Below are 21,740 nucleotides of genomic sequence, written 5' to 3'. Positions count from 1 at the left end.
TGCATAACTACATGATAATAACGGTTTGATATAATGTTTTATACATAATCGTAAAACGATAACATTCATTATTATAACCAGTGCTATTAATCTAGCAGAACTGATTTATTGGTCATTCACATGAATATTTGGCAACCGAGAGTGTCTTTGAATGCGCGCGCGGGAATTACAAGACAGCTACAGTGAACAGAGGAGCTGGAGAAACTGTATCTAAATAACTGAAACGTAACGTTGTAAATGTTGATATCGAGTGTTAGCTTTGTTTGTACACGAGACTTTAAGCCTTTCAGGTAATTGTTTGTCCCGTATATAAAGAGAGAGGCTGGTTATTTGAGTGTGTGGGATTTGTAAACAATGAAATCCACAAAGAACACTAAAGTGAAACCTGCAGCATCAGCTAAAGAAGAAGAATGTGGAATATGGCTCGACACAAAAGAGATAAAAGAAAAGAAACAACAGGTAACAACAACTGAATTCTAATGAAATATATTTAGACAAAAATATTGGAAATATTATATTCATTTTGTCTTCGTAAAAAAATAATTAATACTACATGAGAGATGAGGGATCTTAAATAATATTTAATAGATCTTAAATTATTATTATTTTTTTTCTCAGAAACAGCTGACCCGTCCAATATCCAAACTCCTGAACCCACTCGCGAGATCAGGGGGATACAGTGTGGCAGTCGCACTCAGCTTCACTCAGACCAAACTCAACATGCCTGTCACGAGACAAAGCACTATATCGACCTTCTTTTCACCTAAATCCAGAGGTAAGACACTCGAGAGTTGTTTCATTGTGTAACTGTCTCAGATTACGTTATATATATATATATATATATATATATATATATATATATATATATATATATATATATATATATATATCTTTAATGTGATGATAAACAGTTCAAACTAAATAATAACTAATAATAATTACCTTTTTTTCTTTTTCTGACTGCGATTTGTTTGCCCAGACCCAAACCCAAGTGTGGCTCCTTCTGGATTGTCCAGTTCCATGCACACACAGGCACGCACCGGGGCCAAACGGAAACATGACGTGACCTTGGAGCCATCTGCAGAGTCACCAAGTCAAATATCTGAGGTGTACCGTGATGAAGATTTTGAAAGATTGTCAGCCAAGGACAAAAAAGAACAGTCTTTTCTCCATTTAATATGCGGAACTGAGCCAGAGGAAGAAGAACCGCCTGAAAAAAGGAGACATGTTCTCCATTATACAGAAAATGTGTTAGAGACACAAGAATATTGGAATAAAGAAGCTTCAAATGACTATCCAAATCAGACAATTCCTGAAACTGAGACTTTCTTTCATGAGGAGTCCCCGGAGAACTATGATCTGATGGTCTGGAAGCCCTCTGAAGATGCACATAAGCATTACCTTAAGTCTCCAGGTCCTAAACACACGGACAAACATGATTTAAGAGATCAGAAGGCCTCAGTTAAGGGGTCCATCTTAACCTCTAGGCCTGTCAATGAAATCCACAAAAGATGGAGTGCTTCTGTGAATACTAATAAAAATCAGGAGCAGACTTGGCACAAAAATAAGGCATCACCCATGAAACCGATGGGGAAAGAGAATAGCTGGCCTGCATCACCTATTAAAAATGCTCCAACATCCCCTTTTAAACGCCATCTAATTTCCAGTCCAGCTAAGTACAGGTTGAAGGAGAAAAACACTTTTCCCCTCAAAAAATCAGGTAAGGAACTTGCAAACGCAGAGATGGCTGGAGAAACCCTTGCTACATTGTTCACTCAGGACTCCGAGGGCTTCTGTGTGATTGCTCATCGTGACCAGCACTTAAGGAGCCCAGTAAGAGACCACAGCAATTTATCTGTGGGGAAAGATTACGGGAATAGTCCATCTGCCGCTTCTTTAGAAAAAGAGGAGGAGGAATCAGATCTAGAGCCAGAGATGCTTTTCACCCAAGACTCAGAGGGAAACATGGTCATCAAGCATTAGCCAGTGCTGAATACCAAAAGATCAAACCATTTTAAGTGTTTTCTATTGATTTTTTTTTCTTCGTTTTGAAGCTCTTGTTTTTTTTTAAATTTGTAATTCAAATTCAAAATAAACATTTGTATAAGTATAAAATAAACCCCAAAAAATGTTTGTTTTGTAATATTTTATAAAGATTCACTGCTTGCCAGCAGATGGCACCAAGAAGCTTTTACTGTCAATGTTTGTTGCGTGTAGAATCTGTATATTTTAAAGTAGGACATGAGGTGTCACATTAAAAATGTATACAAGCTGAGTACATTACAGTTTAAAAGCACTATCATTTTAAATTAATTTATGTTTTGTATTGCTTTAAATTACCAGCATGGAGCTTGGTGAATACTTCACATTCTGTTCTCGTTTGCCAAGTTGATGATTCCGCATCGCTGCTCTGTTTAACTTTGCTGTCAGGGACAGAATCTATGAGTTTCAATAAAGAACCATGTGCTGACAAATTCACTTATTTTTCATGCATTTATAATAAATGCCATGGACTCCCAAATGTAATGATCCCCTTGTAAGGGACCCCTTCCTAAAATATAAAAGCAGTTTCATGTATAAAACCCATTTATACTTTGTGTGAAAAATATTAAGTGAGATATTAGATGTACAATGAAATCATCAGATGGTAAAAACAAAACAAATAAGTGTAGTGAGTTTACAATTATTTTATTTGATTAAATTGATATGGTAATGTGAAAATACTTTGGTAAATTACAATGTAAGGTGTGCGATTTAATACGGTGTACACATTCTACTTTGTTTAAGCATCATTTATAAATGTGCATTACACTGTTTAGTTAAATGTCAACTGTTTACTGATCAAGCAAATGTAACATGATTCCCTTTTATGGACTGAAGAATGCTACATATTAACACATGTTGGCGTTCATTCAAAATGAGCTGAAGTGTTCAAGACCTTCCTGTTGAAGAAACATTTAAAGCATGTCAATTTACAAGCAGTGTAAATATGTGAGTGCAAAGTGAGAACATCTAGGAAACTATTTTGGGCATGAATTTGATATTTAGTCACCATGTTTACTTAATTTTATTATGCACAGCATATGTCATTACTATCACAAACAAACATGTAGCTACCTGTCTGAGATTATAAATGATATATAGTGACAAAACTGAGCAATATTTGAACTATAATAAAATAACATAAAATCTTATAAAATAAAAAAAAACCTCAAAAGCACTTATTTATTCTCAGAACAAAGACCATTTATCAGACTCGTAGAATAAAAAGGTTTGATTGTAAAATATCCATAGATTTTTGTCCTCTGCTCATGATTGCACATAATGTGGGTCCAAAGCCTGAAAACACAAGATTACCTTGCAAAATAAATGTTTTTGTGTGTGTGTGTGTGTGTGTATGTGGTTTTTTTTTGTTGAAGACAATATTATAAACTGAAACTGGGATTTGTAGTCTGTTGGGAAATGTAAAATGTGACTGCACAAAACATAAAGAACGAGTTTCTTCATAAAAACAAGTTACAGCTAAGTATAGTCATATTATTTTGAAAAAAAAGTATGTATTATATTGCTACACAGAACCAAAATGTATTTAACATTTTATGACATCAACACAAAGTACTTGATTATGTCAAAAAAGACAAAAACAATAAAAATACATACTTAATTGAGTACTGATTCATTTTTTAACTAAGTACTTTAAGCTGTATACTAAAAACATCCCATATCCACACATAATGGTGCCATCATGTGTTATTACTTTTAATGTATAATAATTAATGCATGTATATTATGTATTTTTTATCGCCGGTTAGTTAAGGATTTGTTGAAATGTTTCATAATTGGTTTGTGGAAATGGAACAAAATGTGAATTTTCGGAGCCTAAATCTACACCTCTCACAACCACAATGTATGAATTCTTCCGTCTCTGCTAACAGTGTGATACAGTGAAAGTGCATGAAGAATTCTGGTGGGAGGAAAGCGATGACAAGCTGGAAAAGGAATCAACCAGCAATCTTTGTGGGCTCTGTCACCAGGCTGGAGCCGTCCCACAGCGTTTTAAACTGCTCTGGGATTGGAAACTCCCTCTGTTGAATACACAAGAAGATATTAGTCAAATAATGCATGAACAATGCTTTAACCTTTAAGGCTGATGACAGATTTTCCCTCATATTTGAATGTAAGACAGGTCAAATCTCTGAAACAGAACATTGTTAATTTGGTACATGACAGTAATGTATCAATAAAGTTATCTGTAAAAATGCTAGCTCTATTGTTAGCAATTTCTATAGTAAATAAACATACATAATCATCTTCTCCCTCAGGAACGAGGACGTTCATCTCAGAGCTCTTGGCACTGACAATCTCACAGTCAAGTGAAGCCTTGCTCAGGTAGACATGGCACCCCTCAGTCTTGTTAATGGAAATAGTAGGAACTTTCCCCATTACCTGAAAGGCCAAAAACAAGTTATGTGTTGTTCACAAGCAACAAAATCCATAAGTGTGAAAAAACACAGCTGCTCAGTCTGTAGTCCAAAAACTAAAATTAGCTTGAAATAATTAGTATCTTTGAGCCGCGAGTTCCTCCTTGATGGTTTATGAATTTGACAATATCATGTAGTAATTTATTACAGTAATTCCTGCTATAAAGGCATGTAGCAGCTACAAAACTGAGGTTTGATGTATGATTGTGTAATTTACGTCCGTTAACAGCTCTTCAGTATCCACAACATTCGTAGTGGTGTTGATTATGATATTCTTTATGGATTCTGGCAGTTATAACCATCATTCATGCACATGCATTATGCCAACACATTCTCTTTCACAATAACAAGCCCGAGTACAGATCACTCACGGATCAAAACACTTCAGCCCGCAACGTCTGCACAAACATTTCCATCTAACCTGAAGCTGAATGTCTCTGGAGTTGATGATCTCAGCGATGCCCACCACACTGTCAAACACCAGTCCCAGCTTCTTACAGTTATCTGTGAGGAGAGAGACAGACATTAGCCAGGCGTGGTGCGTGGAGCTGCGATAGAGGAGGAGATAACGTTACTGAATAAGAGCAGCTGCTGTTCTGAGGAGCTCCTCTTACCCACTATGATGGAGTTGACTTTGCCTTTGATCTGGAGTGTGGAGTTGCTACAGCTAAAGACATAAACCACCTGTCTGAGCTCGGTCTCCTCTATCACCAGGTCATGAGACTTCTCCTGGTGCTCCTACAGGACAAATCCATACAATAGATCCACTAAACACATGCATAGGCACGGTAGATCAAGTGCAGGGGAGCTCAGTTTACAAGTGTGTGATGAGTGTTATCATTTTAAGACATCTCTACATTCATCCAACCCACTTTATGAGAGATAATGATTCTTTTTAGTTGATATAAATCTCTTTCACTTTTTGTTTTGTAAAGAATGCTATGCAACTGAGAATTATTATTTTATATAAAACATTTAGGCTCTGATGGTATAATATTAATACAAAATTTTATAATACCAACTATGCAATACAACAACAATAACCACTATGCAAATAATTATTATTAGTATTAATTCGTATTTTACAAGTGAACTGAAAAAAAAAATATATATATATATATTTCCAAGATGATGATGACATTGATAAGGTCAAGATAATGACACTGACTTAAAAAAAATATCAAGTTCCTTGAATTGTGGGATACGTTTGTTTTTTCTTTTTTTTCTTTTTTTTTGGCAAATGTAGCAGAACGATTACAAGTAGAATGAATTAACGTTGGACACATTGGCGTGGGCACCTACCACCCTCCACTTCTTTCCTTCCAGCTCCAGCACGGGGGAATGTTTTTTGGCAGACGAGCTGGGGTTCTGACTCTTGGCAGGGGATCCCTGGTGTGTCTTCCCTTCCTGAGAGCGCAGGTTGGGGTTCTTATGGGTCTTCTGCTCGTCAGACACATGCTTCAAACCTGGAGGCAGAGCACATCACCTGATGTCAGTTTTGAAGGTGGAATAGTATTTTGTTGCGTGACGGTGTTCTCCTGCCCACCTTTAGTGATGGCCTCTCCCTGGTTGAGCTGTGCAAACAGAGCTGAGTGCTGGGCTGATGTGTCCTCGGGTTTGGGGCTGTCATCCATGAACATCGGAGGAGGACCTGGTGGTGGAGGGGGAGGAGGAGGGGGGCAAGGACCATCACAAGCAGCACTGAACAGTGAGGGAGTGGCTACAGGACCCTGTGGAGAACATCAGAGTTAGTCCCGGAGAAGAAAAACATCAAAAAACAAAACTAAAACATCCACAGCCTCAAACAACACCTTTATAAAATGGTTAAAAACACTGTAAGCGTGATGTTGATGAATTCACAGCAATGGTCCTCTATCCAGTGGGGGGCGTAAGAGGCAATGGATTGGGTCGTAGTGTTTCTGATTAAAAGTTTAAAAACCATGTTTTTTTCTGTGAAAAAAAAAAAATTCTGGTATATTTATATTTCATATTTATCATGTATACAATTTATTAAAATATTTGTTTGTAGAGCATCACTTGGAAAATGATTCTGAATTGTTTTTAAGCTTTAAACAGTTTTAAATGGCACAAATCATAGATATCTAATACAGTAATATGGCCACACATTAAATCAATATTTCTAATTATATTAAAGACATATGTGTGTGTGTGTGTGTGTGTGTGTGTGTGTGTGTTTATTATATATTATGAAATATGATTTTATATAAATGATTATTACAATTATAAGAAAAATGGTAAACTGAGCAATAATGAATAGGTGTGTTCAAACCTTTATCCACACAAATTATAGATTTATAACTTTATAATATATAATTATAATATTAAATTATATATATATATATATATATATATATATATATATATATATATATATATATATATATATATATATATACAAATCAAAATATACAGTGAAAGGTTCATTAGTTAAGATGAACTAAGAATGAGCAATACATCTAAAGCATTTTTAATCTAGCTAGTGTATTTCAGCATTTACAAATCCATTATTAAAATCACAAGTTGTGTTTGTTAACATTAGTTAATGCCCTTTGAACTAACATGAACAAACAATGAACGACTGTATTTCTTTTAACCCACATTAACAAAGTAACTAACATTAACATGAACAAATAACATTAACAAGAACAAATCAAAAGTGTAATAAATGTATTGTTCATTGTTTGTTCATGTTAGTTAACCTTACTGTAAAGTGTTATCAAATGTCTCTTTGCAAAAGTATATTGCTTTATGGTCGATGCAATAATCTTTTGAAAGAAGTTCATATCAGTCCATATGTTTCTGGCACAACTGGGATAATCTTGTTTAACAACATTTCAAGTAAAAGAACAGATCCATGTGGCACAGTTGGCTATTGTGTGACCCTGACGGCACACTTACGCCTGTTTTACATTGTCAGCACAGCTGCCATTGACAGTTGCACACGGCTCCCCCTTCAACACTTAAACTGGCTTAAACAACTGTTGCACACTCATCTTTTCCTGTCTTGTACAAACACACACACTTCTTATCCCGATACTGGTGCTGATGTTTCTGCATAGGTTACATAGTTGGGCAACCCAACCTCTGACCCATAAAGGTCACTGCTTCATGAAGAGGAGAAAAGGCAAAGGTACTTAAGCTGTTAGAGGAAGTGGAGAAGCACGGCAGAAAAATACATAGTGATGCGGGAGTTAGATTGTGTCTGATGTGTGAGGATATACAGAAGTAAATGAATTCAAAGGAGAATGAATACATGAGAAGTGAGGTTGAATTACGAGGAGTGTGTGTGAGAGCAGGTGTGTAAGCCAGAGACACACTAGGCTTTTGTTTGGGGCATTTCTATGGTAAACCCTCCATGCAAAAAGACCCAGATGACCACCTGTCTACACCATACAGTCCTCCACATACACTCAGATCCCTCACGGCAGGAGGGACAGCTGACACACAGTCACTCAGAGCTCTCAGGTTTCTTTATGACACACACACACACACACACACACACTATTTCAGACCGTGACAGACAAGATTTAACATCTCCAAAAGTCCCAGGACTACTTAAAGGGATAACTGTGTATTCTTTCAAAGTCATATTAGTAGTATGAAGTTTTTTTATAATAGTAAAAAAAAAAAAAAACCTTTCTTAACTCTTTGTAACCTGGCATTGTTGGTCAAGTTAAAGCCAGGAAAAGAAACAGTAATATTGTGAAATATGATTATTAAAAATAACAGTTTTCTATTTTAATATATTTTAAAATGAAAATTATTCCTGTAATGGCAAAGCTGATCAATGTATAAAACAGCTGTGCTGCTTAATATTTTCTTTGATGGTTCTTCTTTGATGAATATGAAGTTCAAAATCACAGCATTTATTTGAAACATCTTTACTGTCACTATTGATCCTAGCTGAACAAAAGTCTTAATTTCGTTTCCAAACTTTTGAACAATAGTGTAAACAGATTCAATTCATAGAATAAAATTATAAATTAAACTCAAAATAATTGTTTTTAATTCAGGCATCACAACATTATAATGTACAATATTTGCTAAAGATTACATTTAACAGTGTTATTCAATTATTTGTGTTTTTTAAAGATACATTTTAAGCGAGTGCTATATGACAGAAAATTATGAATAAAAATCTTAATGTAAAATTACAGGGGAAATTAGCATGAACAATAAATATGCAATATCAACTGATACTGAAGTGGTATGCTACCAATACACTGGAAGAGTTGAATTTTAAAGGCAGACATGCATAAATATAACTGTACTAGATATCTAGATAGATGTACACAGTATAGCTGATGATCATCTGAAATGAATCTGCATTCAACCAGCCTCTGTAGGACTAAAAATGGAAAATATGCTTTTCTGTATTGCAGTTTTTCCTAATTTGAAACAGAAACATGATATCTAGCATTGGAAATATTTGTCTTTGAAAATGACATTTCCATATTACTGTAGATTTTTGATCAGGAACATCAGCTGTTCTAATTGTACAATCTAAATATTCAAGAATATTCATACCATACTTTCTGAATACAAAAAAAAAAGTCGAGGTGAGCCTTTAAAGTCAGTTTCCAATTGAGAGTCTCACTTACAGTCTTGTTCCAGATGATTCCAGTGGTGTGGTGGTCTTTAATGTAGGTCTGAAGTTCAGTCCAGATGCTCAGATAGGAACGAACCCACTCAACATGACGGGGGTCACTGAGGTCAACAGAGAGACACACACACACACACACACACACACACACACACACAAAACATTTGATGGCATTGTTTAAGTGAACAAATAAATAATATTTTCCTAAATGTTCATGTACAACATTGCAAAATTTACTGTGTGTTGGTACAGTAACATTAACAAAAAGTGCCAAACTGGTAATAAAGTAGCAGATAAATACCATTCTACATGACTATGGTAATCATTTTCACAATACCATGTAAGGGTAATTTCACATTAACATAAACTGATCTGATAAGAACTAAAAAACAACAACTTAAGCACTAACGTGTCTTTGTAATCTTTCAGGACTCTGTTTGTGTAGAACATTGCAGCATCATTCATCTCCTTCACATACGGCCCTGGTTTCTGGCACTGTTACAGAGCAAGACAACAAAGGGTCAAAGGATGGTCAAAGAAGCTTATGTACTCATAAAAATAAATAATAAGCATAGGAAAGAGGATCGATTTCAAGGAAAGCACTAAAACCGAGGCCTTGGACCTCGGTTGTAAACATCAGCGGTAGTTTAAAGCAGAAGATGATAGAGTCCAGATCTGTCTTAGTCCAAATTCTCATTGCAGTGATTAGATACAGCCATCCACAGCATGAAGACATCAGAAGAGTTTACATCATAGAAAATAAATACAAAATTCAAATATCCGTTTGGTGGTCCTCTCACCGATTACTCACATGGTTTGTGTGAGGTCGTCCGGTTGTCACAACCAAAAAAAATTTGTCTAATGGATGGACGTGATATTTTTTTTATTTGTTTGGGTGGGTTTTCTTCTCTAGCATTAAGCCACCACGTTTTCTGAATGTGCAGTCCTAACAGTAAGGGACTCAAATGCATAAGATGCATGAGCTAAAGCAGGTATTTGTATAAAGGAGATGGTGACTAGACTGCACCGCAGTGTGAGACAGAGAGAAGTGCTCACCACAGCCACCCAGCCCAGAGCGGGGATGCTCTCGCTCACGGCAGACAGGTGGTTGAACAGGCTGCTGCCGCGGTTCTTCTCCCGGAAATTCTGGACCTCCTGGATCTGGTCAGAGATGGGTCTGAGGAGGTCAGCCATCTCTGTCTGATTGGGAATGAAAGCAGGAAAGCAATCAATCAAACAGTCCGAGTTGTGCATAAAACAGACTAAGTTCATAAAACATTTTTTTTTTTTTTTTTACTTCAGATTCACTCTTTATTCAGATTCATTCTTTATTGTCCTCAGAAGAGGACATTTGTTTTCACGGACTTCACCAAAGAAAACTGCAGCAGACATAACACAAACATATTTTCCACCAATGCAAATTTACACACATTTGCATCAACAAAAACATAGCTGCACAGATCCTTCACCAGGTATACATTTACACAGGTATACATTTTTGCCTGGAGGTGGTAACAGCAACTAAACAGTATAGCTTTTTACACTACACACTCTAAGGTTTCTTTGAGTTTAATCTAATGGCCGAAGTTACAAAACTTTTCCCAAAGTGTGCTTTTTTATGGGGAAGATGTTAGTATCTGCAGCCTGAAGGGAGAAGGATGAAACATGGGTTAAGGGGATGACTAGGGTTTTGTATTATGTTATTTGCTCTATAATGGCAGGATCAATAAAAGCTAACAATTTAGGAGTAGAAAAGACCAATTATTTTTGAGGAGGTATTAAGGATTCTAAAAAAGCTTACTTTTGTTGGTGCAAGACAACATGGTGAAATAGCAAGTAACAAAGTACAGAATAATGGATTCAGTGACACTGCATTGATTTGGTTTCACTGAAAAGAATTTTCAGTTTATGCATGACCAGAAGTCTTTGTTGGCAGCATCTATGAATGTCTGTGACAAGATGGTCAAAACTTAGTTTAGTGTCCAATATAATGCCCAGGTACCTAAGGTTGTCAACAATTTCTACTGGCTGTCCATTGAAGGATATAGGACAGTGCAGAATAGAGAATTTGTGCCATGTGTCTAAAATTAGCTCCTTTGTCTTAGTAACATTGAGAAGATGATTGTCTGTACACCGCTGGATGAAGTAAGCAACAGATTGATGATATACATTAAATAATAAAGGAGGGCAAGTATGGCTGGGTCATGTGGGTATTACTAACGGTTAGAACTTCTGAAGATTTATGAGCAATATTAATATTGATAATTGTCTTTCAGGCTCTAACAAACCAATTAAATGGAGTAATTTGCCATTTTAGTAATTTCATTTTAAACAACGTCAACTGTGAGAAAACCTCCATTCAGAAAATATCCATCCCTTACTTTTATAATTCAATCAAATTAGTCTAATAATTCAATTAACTCTGAGCCCAGCTTTCACAATACATTTCAAAGATGAACAAAGGGACATTTTGTGCTTTATACCACTGTAGAGTTTCAACTTCTTCTATTAAAAGACCCTGAAAGGACGTTTGCATAGAGTTCCTTCTTGTTTTGATTTGTTTCCAACTGAAAGTTGGTGTGTGTGTGTGTGTGTGTGTGTGTGTGTGTGTGTGTGTAAACTTAAACCAATTAAAATTAAAAGCAGACAGACAGATAGATAAAAACTAAAACCAATTTAATACAAATACTAAAATATCACTGCACATATAGTAGAGTTGTGGAATAACATGCTGGCATTTCGTCCATAACATTGCAGAAACAGTAAAAGTAGTACATGCTAGTCATCTGTATGTGGTTTTGGAATAGGAACATTTTTCATTGTAGACCGCATCCGATTTTAAAATCTGTATAGGCCAACCCGAATCATCAAAATTTACAAAATTCATATTAGCAATATTTTGGCAAAATTTCATAGGCACTATTTTCTTTTGGCAATAGAGAAGCAATGTAACGCTGTAAACTTTCCCTCTAGTCTAAAGGGAAAGAAGTGACAACTCGAACAGCTTTCTGGTTATCGTTTGCTGCATGGCCAACTCACTGTGAAACCCGTGTAGGGAAAGATTTCAGCCTTACGTGAAATTCCCAATTGTGCAGTTTCCCATTGAAATGACTAATTTCGCCCACAAAAATGTGCCTAATGATGAGAGTAAATTTGACCATACCTAAAGACTGTGTACATCTGTGTACATCTATTATCATAAATGTTGATTTTATTGGGCCTTTTCTGAATGCACAGAGAAAAACACAGTTCCTGAGGCACGCAAGAAGACTTTTAATAGTGGGACCATTTTTTCCAATGAAACATCCAGCGAGCTTCACTTCCCTCCCACTCCGCATTCCAGTCCGTTATGGGGAGATCCCCCTCGCCTTGTAAGGCCCTGTCCTGTACTGATGTTTACAGTTTACCTCTTCACAAGGGGGAGAGGGAACACACTGTTTCCTTTGTTAAATGACTGTTTTTATATTTATGCTTGTGTTCAAGCAGTTGCCATGTCCACCATTTCAGTCCATTTCACAAGAATGAGGACGACGGACTTCTCTGGACTAAAAATACAGCTTCTCGTTTTCAGTCAGACTCATCAGCTCAGGCTGAAATCACAGTTGACCTGATTTCAACCTCATCAAATAAGTGAGAGATAAACAAACAAGACAGACAGGGTCTATTTAGACAGTATTTGTTGGCACACAGTGTATTTATTTAGTTATATTTACACGTTTTGTGGCTGAATGTGACTCATCATTGGTTTTTGGTGTCAGCAAGGTCAAATTGTTGGGGGGTTGTTGTGGCTTGAGTTTGTGTATGTGTGAGTGTGGCACAATGCGATAAAGAGCGAGGGAGACTGAAAGAGAAAGAGCAAAACCGTATTTACATAAATTCCTCCCATAACAACATGCACATGATTTTCATTTTTGTGAACAAAGGCGCCTCTTTCATCCATACTCGGACATTACAGCCCTTGTTAAATTGCTGTCCAAAGTGCAAGTACCTTTCCAGCATCCTTCCGAACTTCCCTTCCCATCATGCTTAGCCACGGAGAAGGACAGAAATAGCCTGCCTATCTCTGAGCTATGAATGGAGCCAGAGCTAAGAGCTTTCACAACCGATTATGAATTAAACCGCAAGAAAGCACTGCTACACATTGAAATGCATTATACGTGTGTGTGTGTGTGTGTGTGTGTGTATATAAATGTATATATGTGTGTGTGTGTGTGTGTGTGTGTGTGTGTGCGTGTATATAAATGTATATATGTGTGTGTGTGTGTGTGTGTGTGTGTGTGTGTGTATTTACCTTACTTTAAATAAATGTATTAAAGGATTTTACAAAATATATATGAATGTATTTAAATATCAAATTCAATTTAAATAAAGAAATAAAATAATTCCAGAAATATAACAGGATGCATATTAGCTGCATAACTCCAATAAAAAAAAAAAAGATAAACTACATAATACACTTTAATTTAAATTAAATAAAAAAAACAATTCTGGATAAATAATTGGACACATATTTACTTTATGAACTATGGAAGTTACAATTCATTTAAAATGACCAGAATTTAAGATATGGATAAATATCCTCTGAACAGACATCTTGGTCAGTCACGGTGCGATGCATTTTGACTGTGAACAAATCATTTATGAAAGGAATGAGAGAGAAACAGCTGCTGTCTACAGGCCACACAAACACTCCTCACCGAGCGACAGGCCCATCACGTGATCTGGGCCACAGACACACACCGGCTCAAATATAGAACATGCCCATAAAAAGCCACAGAATGCAAGCACAGTCCCACACACACATACACAGAGAGAGAGAGAAGCCAGAGGTTTAGGGCAACGGTCCAGAATCCCTCCTGGGAGCTACAAGCACTTCACACTACTGATGGAGAGGAACAATGGCTAAACATAGTGTGTGTGAATGAGAGAATGTTTGTATGATATATTTACTATATATGCATGAACAGAAGAAAAAAAAAACGTATTTGAGAATTATTGTGAGGCTCAGCTGGTGCAAATGCATGCACAGTAGAGTACTACAGAGATAGTCACCAGTCTTTTCTTAGCATATCTAATTCAGGTTGAGTGATTTTCCATTCAGATTTGTGGGAATCCATTTGCAGGAATGCCCTCCTGTCCTCACCAATGCATTTGACCGTTGCGTTGTATTTCATTGTTAGATATAACCACTACAATTCGAGATTGTCACTGCTAGGTTTTTATTCCTCAATTCAATATAGGACTTTTTAGGATAGGACCCTTTTAATAAGCATTAGGTCTGCTTAGAAAAGCAATAGTAAAATTCTCCATAACTAGTTGCAAGATTTAACGTATAATTTCTGTCTGTTACGCAAACGGTGCAAGTCAAACATCTTATCTCATGGGATTTTCTGCCGATGGCCACTGGTTTACATACAGATCAGAGATTTGGCTCTCAGTTGTGTAAATCCCATTGAGTGCAGTAAATATTGAATTGGTGTTCAAATTAAACAGGAATCACTTTTGAAATCGAAATTAATAAAAAATAAATAAAATTAAAAAAAAAAAACAGAAAAAAAAAAAAAAAACACTAAATTTCACAAACAGTCCAGTTTCAAATCTTTTCCTACGACTTGTGTGTTTATTATCTAGTGTTCGATTCTACATCCTACTTTCGTCCAATAGCCTTTGGCCTGGGATCTTCTTCCTGTTTGGGCAACGTGAACCAAAGTCCGATGACATGACATCACACTGGCCCCCTGCACTTCCCCCTGGCTACTGTGTGAATGTTTTGGGAATGTGTTGCATTGGCATTTTTTAAAACGGGAGAGGTAATCCCTATGTGAACAAAAACGGTAGTCGCATGGCTGACCACATTGCTCAGAACAGAATGGAGGAGAGTAAGAGGTCGGCATTAAAGCACAACAGAGCTTTTAAGTTGAAAATCAATGAATTAATATCACCCTTAGAGAAGAAGTTCACCCCAAAATTTAAATATTTTGTAAATTTACTCACCCTCAGGACATTCAAGATGTAGACGAGTTTGTTTCTTCTTCGCAACAGATTTAGAATTTTTTTTGCAGTACATTAATTTCCCACCAGTGGATCCTCTACAGTGAATGGGTGCCATCAGAATGAGATTTTAAACAGCTGATAAAAACATCACAATAACCTTGTGCATCGAAAATCTCTTGGTTTGTAATAAACAAAATCATTAATGCTTCTGGCTAAAATAAGAGTCCTCTTTCCATAATATTGCTTTTTCCAGTGAAAAGAATGGTCTGATTCAGAAGTTGTTAACAAGTGCAACACCTCAAAACAGTTTTAAATATGTCAGTGGATATTGATGATAGGGGACAACAGAGGATTGACTTTTTCTTTGGAGGAAGCATTATTATAGATTGTAGACTTTTGTATTTAGTCAGAAGTGACAAAATATTTAAATTAAATTATTATTTTCAAACACTTTTTGTGTCACAAGACGTTCATTAATGAACTAGAGTCGTGTGGATTACTTTGCCGTTCTATCAGCTGTTTGGACTCTTATTCTGACGGCACCTCTTCACTGCAGTGGATCCATTGTTGTGATGTAATACTAAATTTCTCCAAATCTTTTCTGATGAAGAAACAAACTCATATACATCTTGGATGGCCTGAGGGTGAGTAAATGTACAGCAAATGTAAATTTTGGGGTGAATTATTTATTGATAGTGACAGTTCACCCTAAATAAAAATTCTGTCATTATTTACTCAGTAAAGACACATGAAAGTTATAAAAAAAAAAAATAAAAAAAAAATGAAGTTTAGATCAGTATTCCATCTGATTGGAAAATCTCTACCTGGGAAAATAGGAATTGTTTTCATTTTCCTAATAAGAAAAATAACATTTCAATCTGAAACACGTGAGTGAGTAAACAATGACAGAAATCTCACTTTGGTGATCTTTCCAGTCGACATGAAATGAAAATGCACCCTGACTGTTTTCTAAATACACTGATCTCATTGTGACACTTTTTTTTTGACTTCTTAATCAAAATGCCATAAGTCAATCTTCGCGAGAAATGACAGACATCTCTCTAGTCTCTAGTGATGTATGCTAACTTCTTCATTCATTTAGTCTGTGGTTGTGTCAAAACAGTAGCATTCTTTAGGTTTTAACCAATCTGCTTCCATCTAATCAACAACCAGCAGATACAAGCAAGTCCCCCACCCCACTTGTCTTCTGGATTGAGCCTTACGTTTCACTCAAACCTATGTCACCACACAGAAGAATAGATCTGACCAGACATCCGTTTCATCGCAACTTTCAATTTCAGGTAGACATCTGTTGAGGCTGCACAGACTCAAGAGTCATATGGGTCACTTGCTGAAGAGACTCTCCCAGCAGGCACTTTCAGTCAAGCTAAACATTGTTATTATGGTGCTTTAAATATGACAAACTCTGTAGTGTGAGACGTGCTAACAGTGCTTCAATGCAAGTGGTTACATCAGGGGTGTTCGGTCCTGGAGGGCCACTGAGTTCAGCTCCAACTTGCCTCAACACACCCCCCTGGAAGTTTCTTGTATGCCTAGGAAGACCTTGATTAGCTGGTTCAGGTCTGTTTAATTGAGGTTGGAGCTAAACTCTACAAAGAGCAGGACTGAACACCACTGGATTACTGAAATGTTACATGTGGTAAGTTTACATCTAGTTTAAATGTATGAAATCATATTCAGATATATTGGTTAGGTCATACCTTTGCCGGTTCCTTATGTGTCATGGTCATTTTGAGGAAAGCACGCTGGACCTGAAGGGCATTGCTCACCATCTCTGCCTGTTGGATAAATAAATAAATAAATCAAGCAACAACAACGTTATTTATTTTATATTTGTAATAGTATTATACTTAATAGCATTTCGTGGTGGAACTAACATCATTAATATTTTTGTAATAAAAATGGTTTTGTCTTGCTAAGGCTAATTTTTACCTAGAATTTTAGAAAGCAAACCTTTGAATTAAAAAGCTCACAATAATTTTATGTAAATAATAAATACATAAAACATATTGACTGTCAACTGATATTGACCTTTTGTGGTTTCTTTAATATAATGTTCACACAAACATTTTGACATTCAATTAAAATCAATCTTTGTTTTCAAATTAACCATATTGTTAATCATATTATTTAGAATGTGAAAATATTTTTTATGATGGATTTTAAGATTTAAAGTCTGGTTCTAGGACAATGATAAAACAACATCCATAAAGGGCATTTGAGAAGCAGCAAAAATAAAGTTCTGTTATATAAAAACTAACCTTGGGGAGAAACGCCTAAATGAAGCAAAACCTAACTTGATAGAACTGAACCCTCTGCTGCACACACACGTACACACAACTTGAGGCAAATCCTACATTTAGGAAAAGACTTGCTCTTGCAGAACATGGGGAAACCCAGAGGTCTGTTTTACCTTAAAAGGAGCTGACTATAGGAGATAAAACCCTCTCCCAGCCCATCTCTTTCAGCACTGATGAGATAGTTAAGATTGGTGAATGTTGCCTTTAGAGGTAAAGACACTTCACGGGATTTATCATCAGTAATTCCCATACTTTCAGGTTCAAAAGGTCACTTCTGCATGACTTCCGGTGAAATCACAGCAATCAGGCTGAGGTTCAGACCAGCAGTGTGTGGCAGAGGAGAAAGGGATATTGTATGCAATCTCTTTCTAGAACTCTACTAAGAAGTTTTATGCCAATCTTAACTATGTCGAACAATAAGTGTGCAATCATGTAGTTTATTATGGTTTTACATTTCTATAGTTCTGGGTTTTTGTTTGCACATTTCAATAGAAAGGTATAAATTAAACTGAAGATGTTCCTCTATGATTGGTGGGAAAATTATATTTATTTATTAAGTATTATATTATCTGTCAAGGTTTGGGGTTTGAAAAATGTTTTTGAAAGAAACATTTATTTGACCAAAAATAAAGTAATAACAGTAATATAGTAAAATATTATTACAATTTAATACTACTTGAATATATTTTAAAATGTAATTTATTCCTGTCATGTAAAGCTGAATTTTCAGCATCATTACTCCAGTTGTCAGTGTCACATGATCCTTCAGAAATCATTCTAATATGCTGATATGGTGCTCAAGATACATTTCTAATTATTATCATTTAATATTTTTGTGGTAACCATTTATTTGACATTTCTTGGAATCTTGGAACATTGAAAACAAATCTTACAGACCCCTGACTTTTTTTATACTGCATATTATTTAAATAAAAATTGTATTGCATAATATTATTTAAACAGATATAGAAAATATAATATTTGACATATGTTTAAAACATTAAAAAACAAAAGCCAATCATTTGTTTTTGTATTTACACTAAACTTACTATTTTACCCATTATAAATGGGTTTGTATACGTGAAAATATACAGCTGCTTTTATATTTTAGGAAGAGCATCCCTTAGAGGGTCATCATATCTGAACGTTGTTGGCATTGAAACGTTTGAAAACCCCCCAAAAGACCACATCCACACAGACCTACAGAACATGGTAAGTTCCCACAAACATTAAGTGCAGCCAGACTCTTTTTTCACTGAGCAAAAGATCCCGCACGCACACTCACACACTGTCAAAGAGCCATTTCTCATGTCTTATTAGACCAAAAGAGAAATGTTTCCTCTCGGAGTTGAGCTTGAGGAGGATTCCAGTGTTAACAAAGAGGACACATACATCCCTCTCCCACTTTGTTTCTGCTCTTTTCACCCGTCCACTCTCCCTCTTCTCATAATATTACATTCCATCACTAGAATGAGCCACTGTGCCTCTGTGTACACTAAGTACATTGTCCAGCGCCTCATTTCTCAAGCAGCTCTTTAGTTACCAATTGCTAGCGACTGGACATGAAATGTAAGCCATACAGACCGTTATGTACTGTCAATCAGAAAGAAGCCCCAACATTTCAGTTATTGTTTGCAGGCCGTTAACTTGAAAAGTACCTTGTGTTAGGACAGATGGGACAGAAACACTTGCTGACAAATGACTGATGGTAAGGGCTCTTATGGAGCAAATGCACATTAAAGGGTTAGTTCACCCAATAATCAAAATTATGTAATTAATAACTCACCCTCATGTCGTTCCAAACCCGTGAGACCTCCGATCATCTTCCGAACACAGTTTAAGATATTTTAGATTTAGTCTGAGATGGGGCTGTCACTTTTAGTTCGAAAATCGATTGCACAATCGATCGGACCAACCGAAAAAAGTTTTGAAAATGAAAATAGGGAATCGATTTTAACCCAATATGTACACTATTTATTTTAAAATAGTTAAACAAATAAAAAATATAAATGTAACAAAACTCACAAACAAGCAGAAAAAGAAAATAAAGAATTCCGAAAGTGCAGTATGCCTTGAGAAAGCTAGACAGAAAATACCAGCAATTTGACTTGCCTATAAGACCCAGTGACGTCGAAAGTGACCTCTTATGCTGCGTTCACACCAAACGCCAATAGAGCGTCTGGCGCGAATGATTGCAATGTTAAGTCAATGTAAAGACGCATTTACGGGCGTCTGGAGGTCTCTGGCGGCGGGGTAGACGTGAATTCGCCTTATTCGTGCATCTAGTTACAGGAGATTCTGAGTTATGAAAAGGACCATTGCAAGCTGTGAGCGACCGGCTTTTGTGGTGGAAATTTGCAGTAATACCCCCACCTTGCGCAGCTGTACCGGAGTGTCCATGGGACATCAGTACGGTCGGAGCGTGTCTTTTCAACAGCTGGAAAGTTTAATAAAAAACGCTTTGCTCTTGACACATGGCCTGTTCTCAAGTCCATTTAAAGTTAAAAATTTTTGAACAGTTGTTTGAAATGGATTCAGTCATTATTTAAAATAATCTTGGAGATTTTTGAATTGCCTAAATCATAAATGCAGCTGGGTTGAAGCCTGCAGTGATGTTTTTCTTTTTTTATGACAGCCGTCCCCTCTGCAATTTTTTTTTCGAGAATGTTGCACTCCTGTTGCTGTTTGTATTCTGCACAAAACTTCATGCCAATAAATAAGACATATTGCTGACTTGTGCGTTTCCAGCGCTTTCTTTACGTTCGTCCGTTATTCAACGTTGAAAAAGGAAACGTCTTTTTTTTTTTAGACATGGAAAATCGATTTTACAATCGATTCAATGAACACTTATGTCTTAAAAATCTAAAATTATTTTTTCATAAAAGTGACAGCCCTAGTCCGAGAGCTCTCAGTCCCTCCATTGAAACTGTGTGTACGGTATACTGTCTGTGTCCAGAAAGGTAAGAAAACATCATCAAAGTAGTCCATGTGACATCTGAGGGCATCGAACCATCAAAAATAAATTTTGGTCCAAAAATAGCAAAAACTACGACTTTATTCAGCATTGTCTTCTCTTCCGTGTCTGTTGTGAGACAGTTAAAAACAAAGCAGTTTGTGATATCCAGTTTGAACCGTTTAAGACAATTCAGTTCGATTTGGTGAACTTGTTCAAAAAGATCCGGTTACATCGAATGATACGTTCATGAACAGATATCACAGACTGCTTTGTTTTGAACTGTCTTACAACAGACAAGGAAGACAAGACAATGCTGAATGAAGTCGTAGTTTTTGCTATTTTTGGACCAAAATGTATTTTCGATGTTTCAAAAAATTCTAACTGACAATCTGATGTCACATGGACTACTTTGATGGTGTTTTTCTTACGTTTCTGGACATGGACAGTATACCGTACACACAGTTTCAATGGAGGGACTGAGAGCACTCAGACTAAATCTAAAATATCTTAAACTGTGTTCCGAAGATGAACGGAGGTCTTACGGGTTTGGAATGACATGAGGGTGAGTTATTATTGACATAATTTTGATTATTGGGTGAACTAACCCTTTAACTCTGATGAAGATAATGACCAGAACATTTTATTTAATGTATATATTATTATAAACTTATTGTCAATTGCCAATAGCGTGGTCTAGAGACTGATGAGAATTGTTTTAGTTCATATTCAAATCTTTGACTTGATTGCAGATTTTTGTACTTGTAAAAGAGTGACCTTTAAGATACACTACAGTTCAAATGTTGCGGTATTTGAAAGAAACTATTACCGTGAAAAAGAAAATGGATACTTTTTTTTTTTGCAGGGATTCATTAAATAAATGAAAAGTGACAATAAAGACATGTATAATGGTACAAAAGATAATTTATAAATGCTGTTTAAAAAAGTATTACAGTTTCCAAATTAATATTAAGCAGGAAAAAAAATTCAACATTGACAATAAGAAAAGACCCGTTTCTTGAGCTCCAAAGCAGCATATTAGAATGAATCACAGGAATAAACATAATTTTAAAGAAAATATTACACTTTAAAATGGTTACTTTAAATTGTAATATTATTTTACAATTTTATTTTTACTGTATTTTTGGTCAACACCCTTAATCAACATTAAATATAACCAACCTAAACTTCTAAACAATACTGTATTTCATTAAATTTTTTTGTTACTTTTAGGCTTTTTTTTCTTATGCTTTAGGCTTAATAAAATAACATAGCCAAACAGTAATTTTCCAGTCCAACAAGACATTAATACAGCAGCAAAAATAAGAAGCAGTTTAACCAAGCTGGGTTGTCTCTGTAAATACGCT

The 21,740-nt window shown here is 35.9% G+C and overlaps 3 protein-coding genes across 5 annotated transcripts in view; 1 reads left to right on the top strand and 2 right to left on the bottom strand.

The window, feature by feature from the left end:
- Positions 1–21,740, bottom strand: part of vps28 (VPS28 subunit of ESCRT-I) — a 254,667-nt gene that overhangs the window by 3,708 nt on the left and 229,219 nt on the right. The window lies entirely within an intron of this gene.
- Positions 21–2,133, top strand: LOC127978974 (aurora kinase A and ninein-interacting protein). The gene is made up of 3 exons (XM_052584019.1): positions 21–459; positions 619–775; positions 980–2,133. The coding sequence occupies exons 1-3, from the start codon at positions 355–357 to the stop codon at positions 1,981–1,983; spliced, it is 1,266 nt and encodes a 421-aa protein (XP_052439979.1). The 5' UTR covers positions 21–354; the 3' UTR covers positions 1,984–2,133.
- Positions 2,673–21,740, bottom strand: part of LOC127978973 (adenylyl cyclase-associated protein 2) — a 24,537-nt gene continuing 5,469 nt past the window's right edge. For all 3 annotated transcript variants that reach the window (XM_052584015.1, XM_052584016.1, XM_052584017.1), the window contains 10 exons: positions 16,821–16,898; positions 10,162–10,305; positions 9,515–9,600; positions 9,104–9,209; positions 6,028–6,211; positions 5,784–5,947; positions 5,096–5,219; positions 4,903–4,985; positions 4,303–4,446; positions 2,673–4,085 (listed from right to left, as the gene is read on the bottom strand). In XM_052584015.1, the coding sequence (XP_052439975.1) occupies positions 4,002–4,085; positions 4,303–4,446; positions 4,903–4,985; positions 5,096–5,219; positions 5,784–5,947; positions 6,028–6,211; positions 9,104–9,209; positions 9,515–9,600; positions 10,162–10,305; positions 16,821–16,898 (1,197 nt within the window). In that variant the 3' untranslated portion in view covers positions 2,673–4,001. The remainder of the gene's footprint in view (positions 4,086–4,302; positions 4,447–4,902; positions 4,986–5,095; positions 5,220–5,783; positions 5,948–6,027; positions 6,212–9,103; positions 9,210–9,514; positions 9,601–10,161; positions 10,306–16,820; positions 16,899–21,740) is intronic.

This window comes from Carassius gibelio, chromosome B19, assembly GCF_023724105.1.
Source record: "Carassius gibelio isolate Cgi1373 ecotype wild population from Czech Republic chromosome B19, carGib1.2-hapl.c, whole genome shotgun sequence".
NCBI lineage: Eukaryota > Metazoa > Chordata > Actinopteri > Cypriniformes > Cyprinidae > Carassius > Carassius gibelio.
Note: the sequence above shows the minus strand (reverse complement) of the source record. Positions and strands in the feature narration are given on the sequence as shown.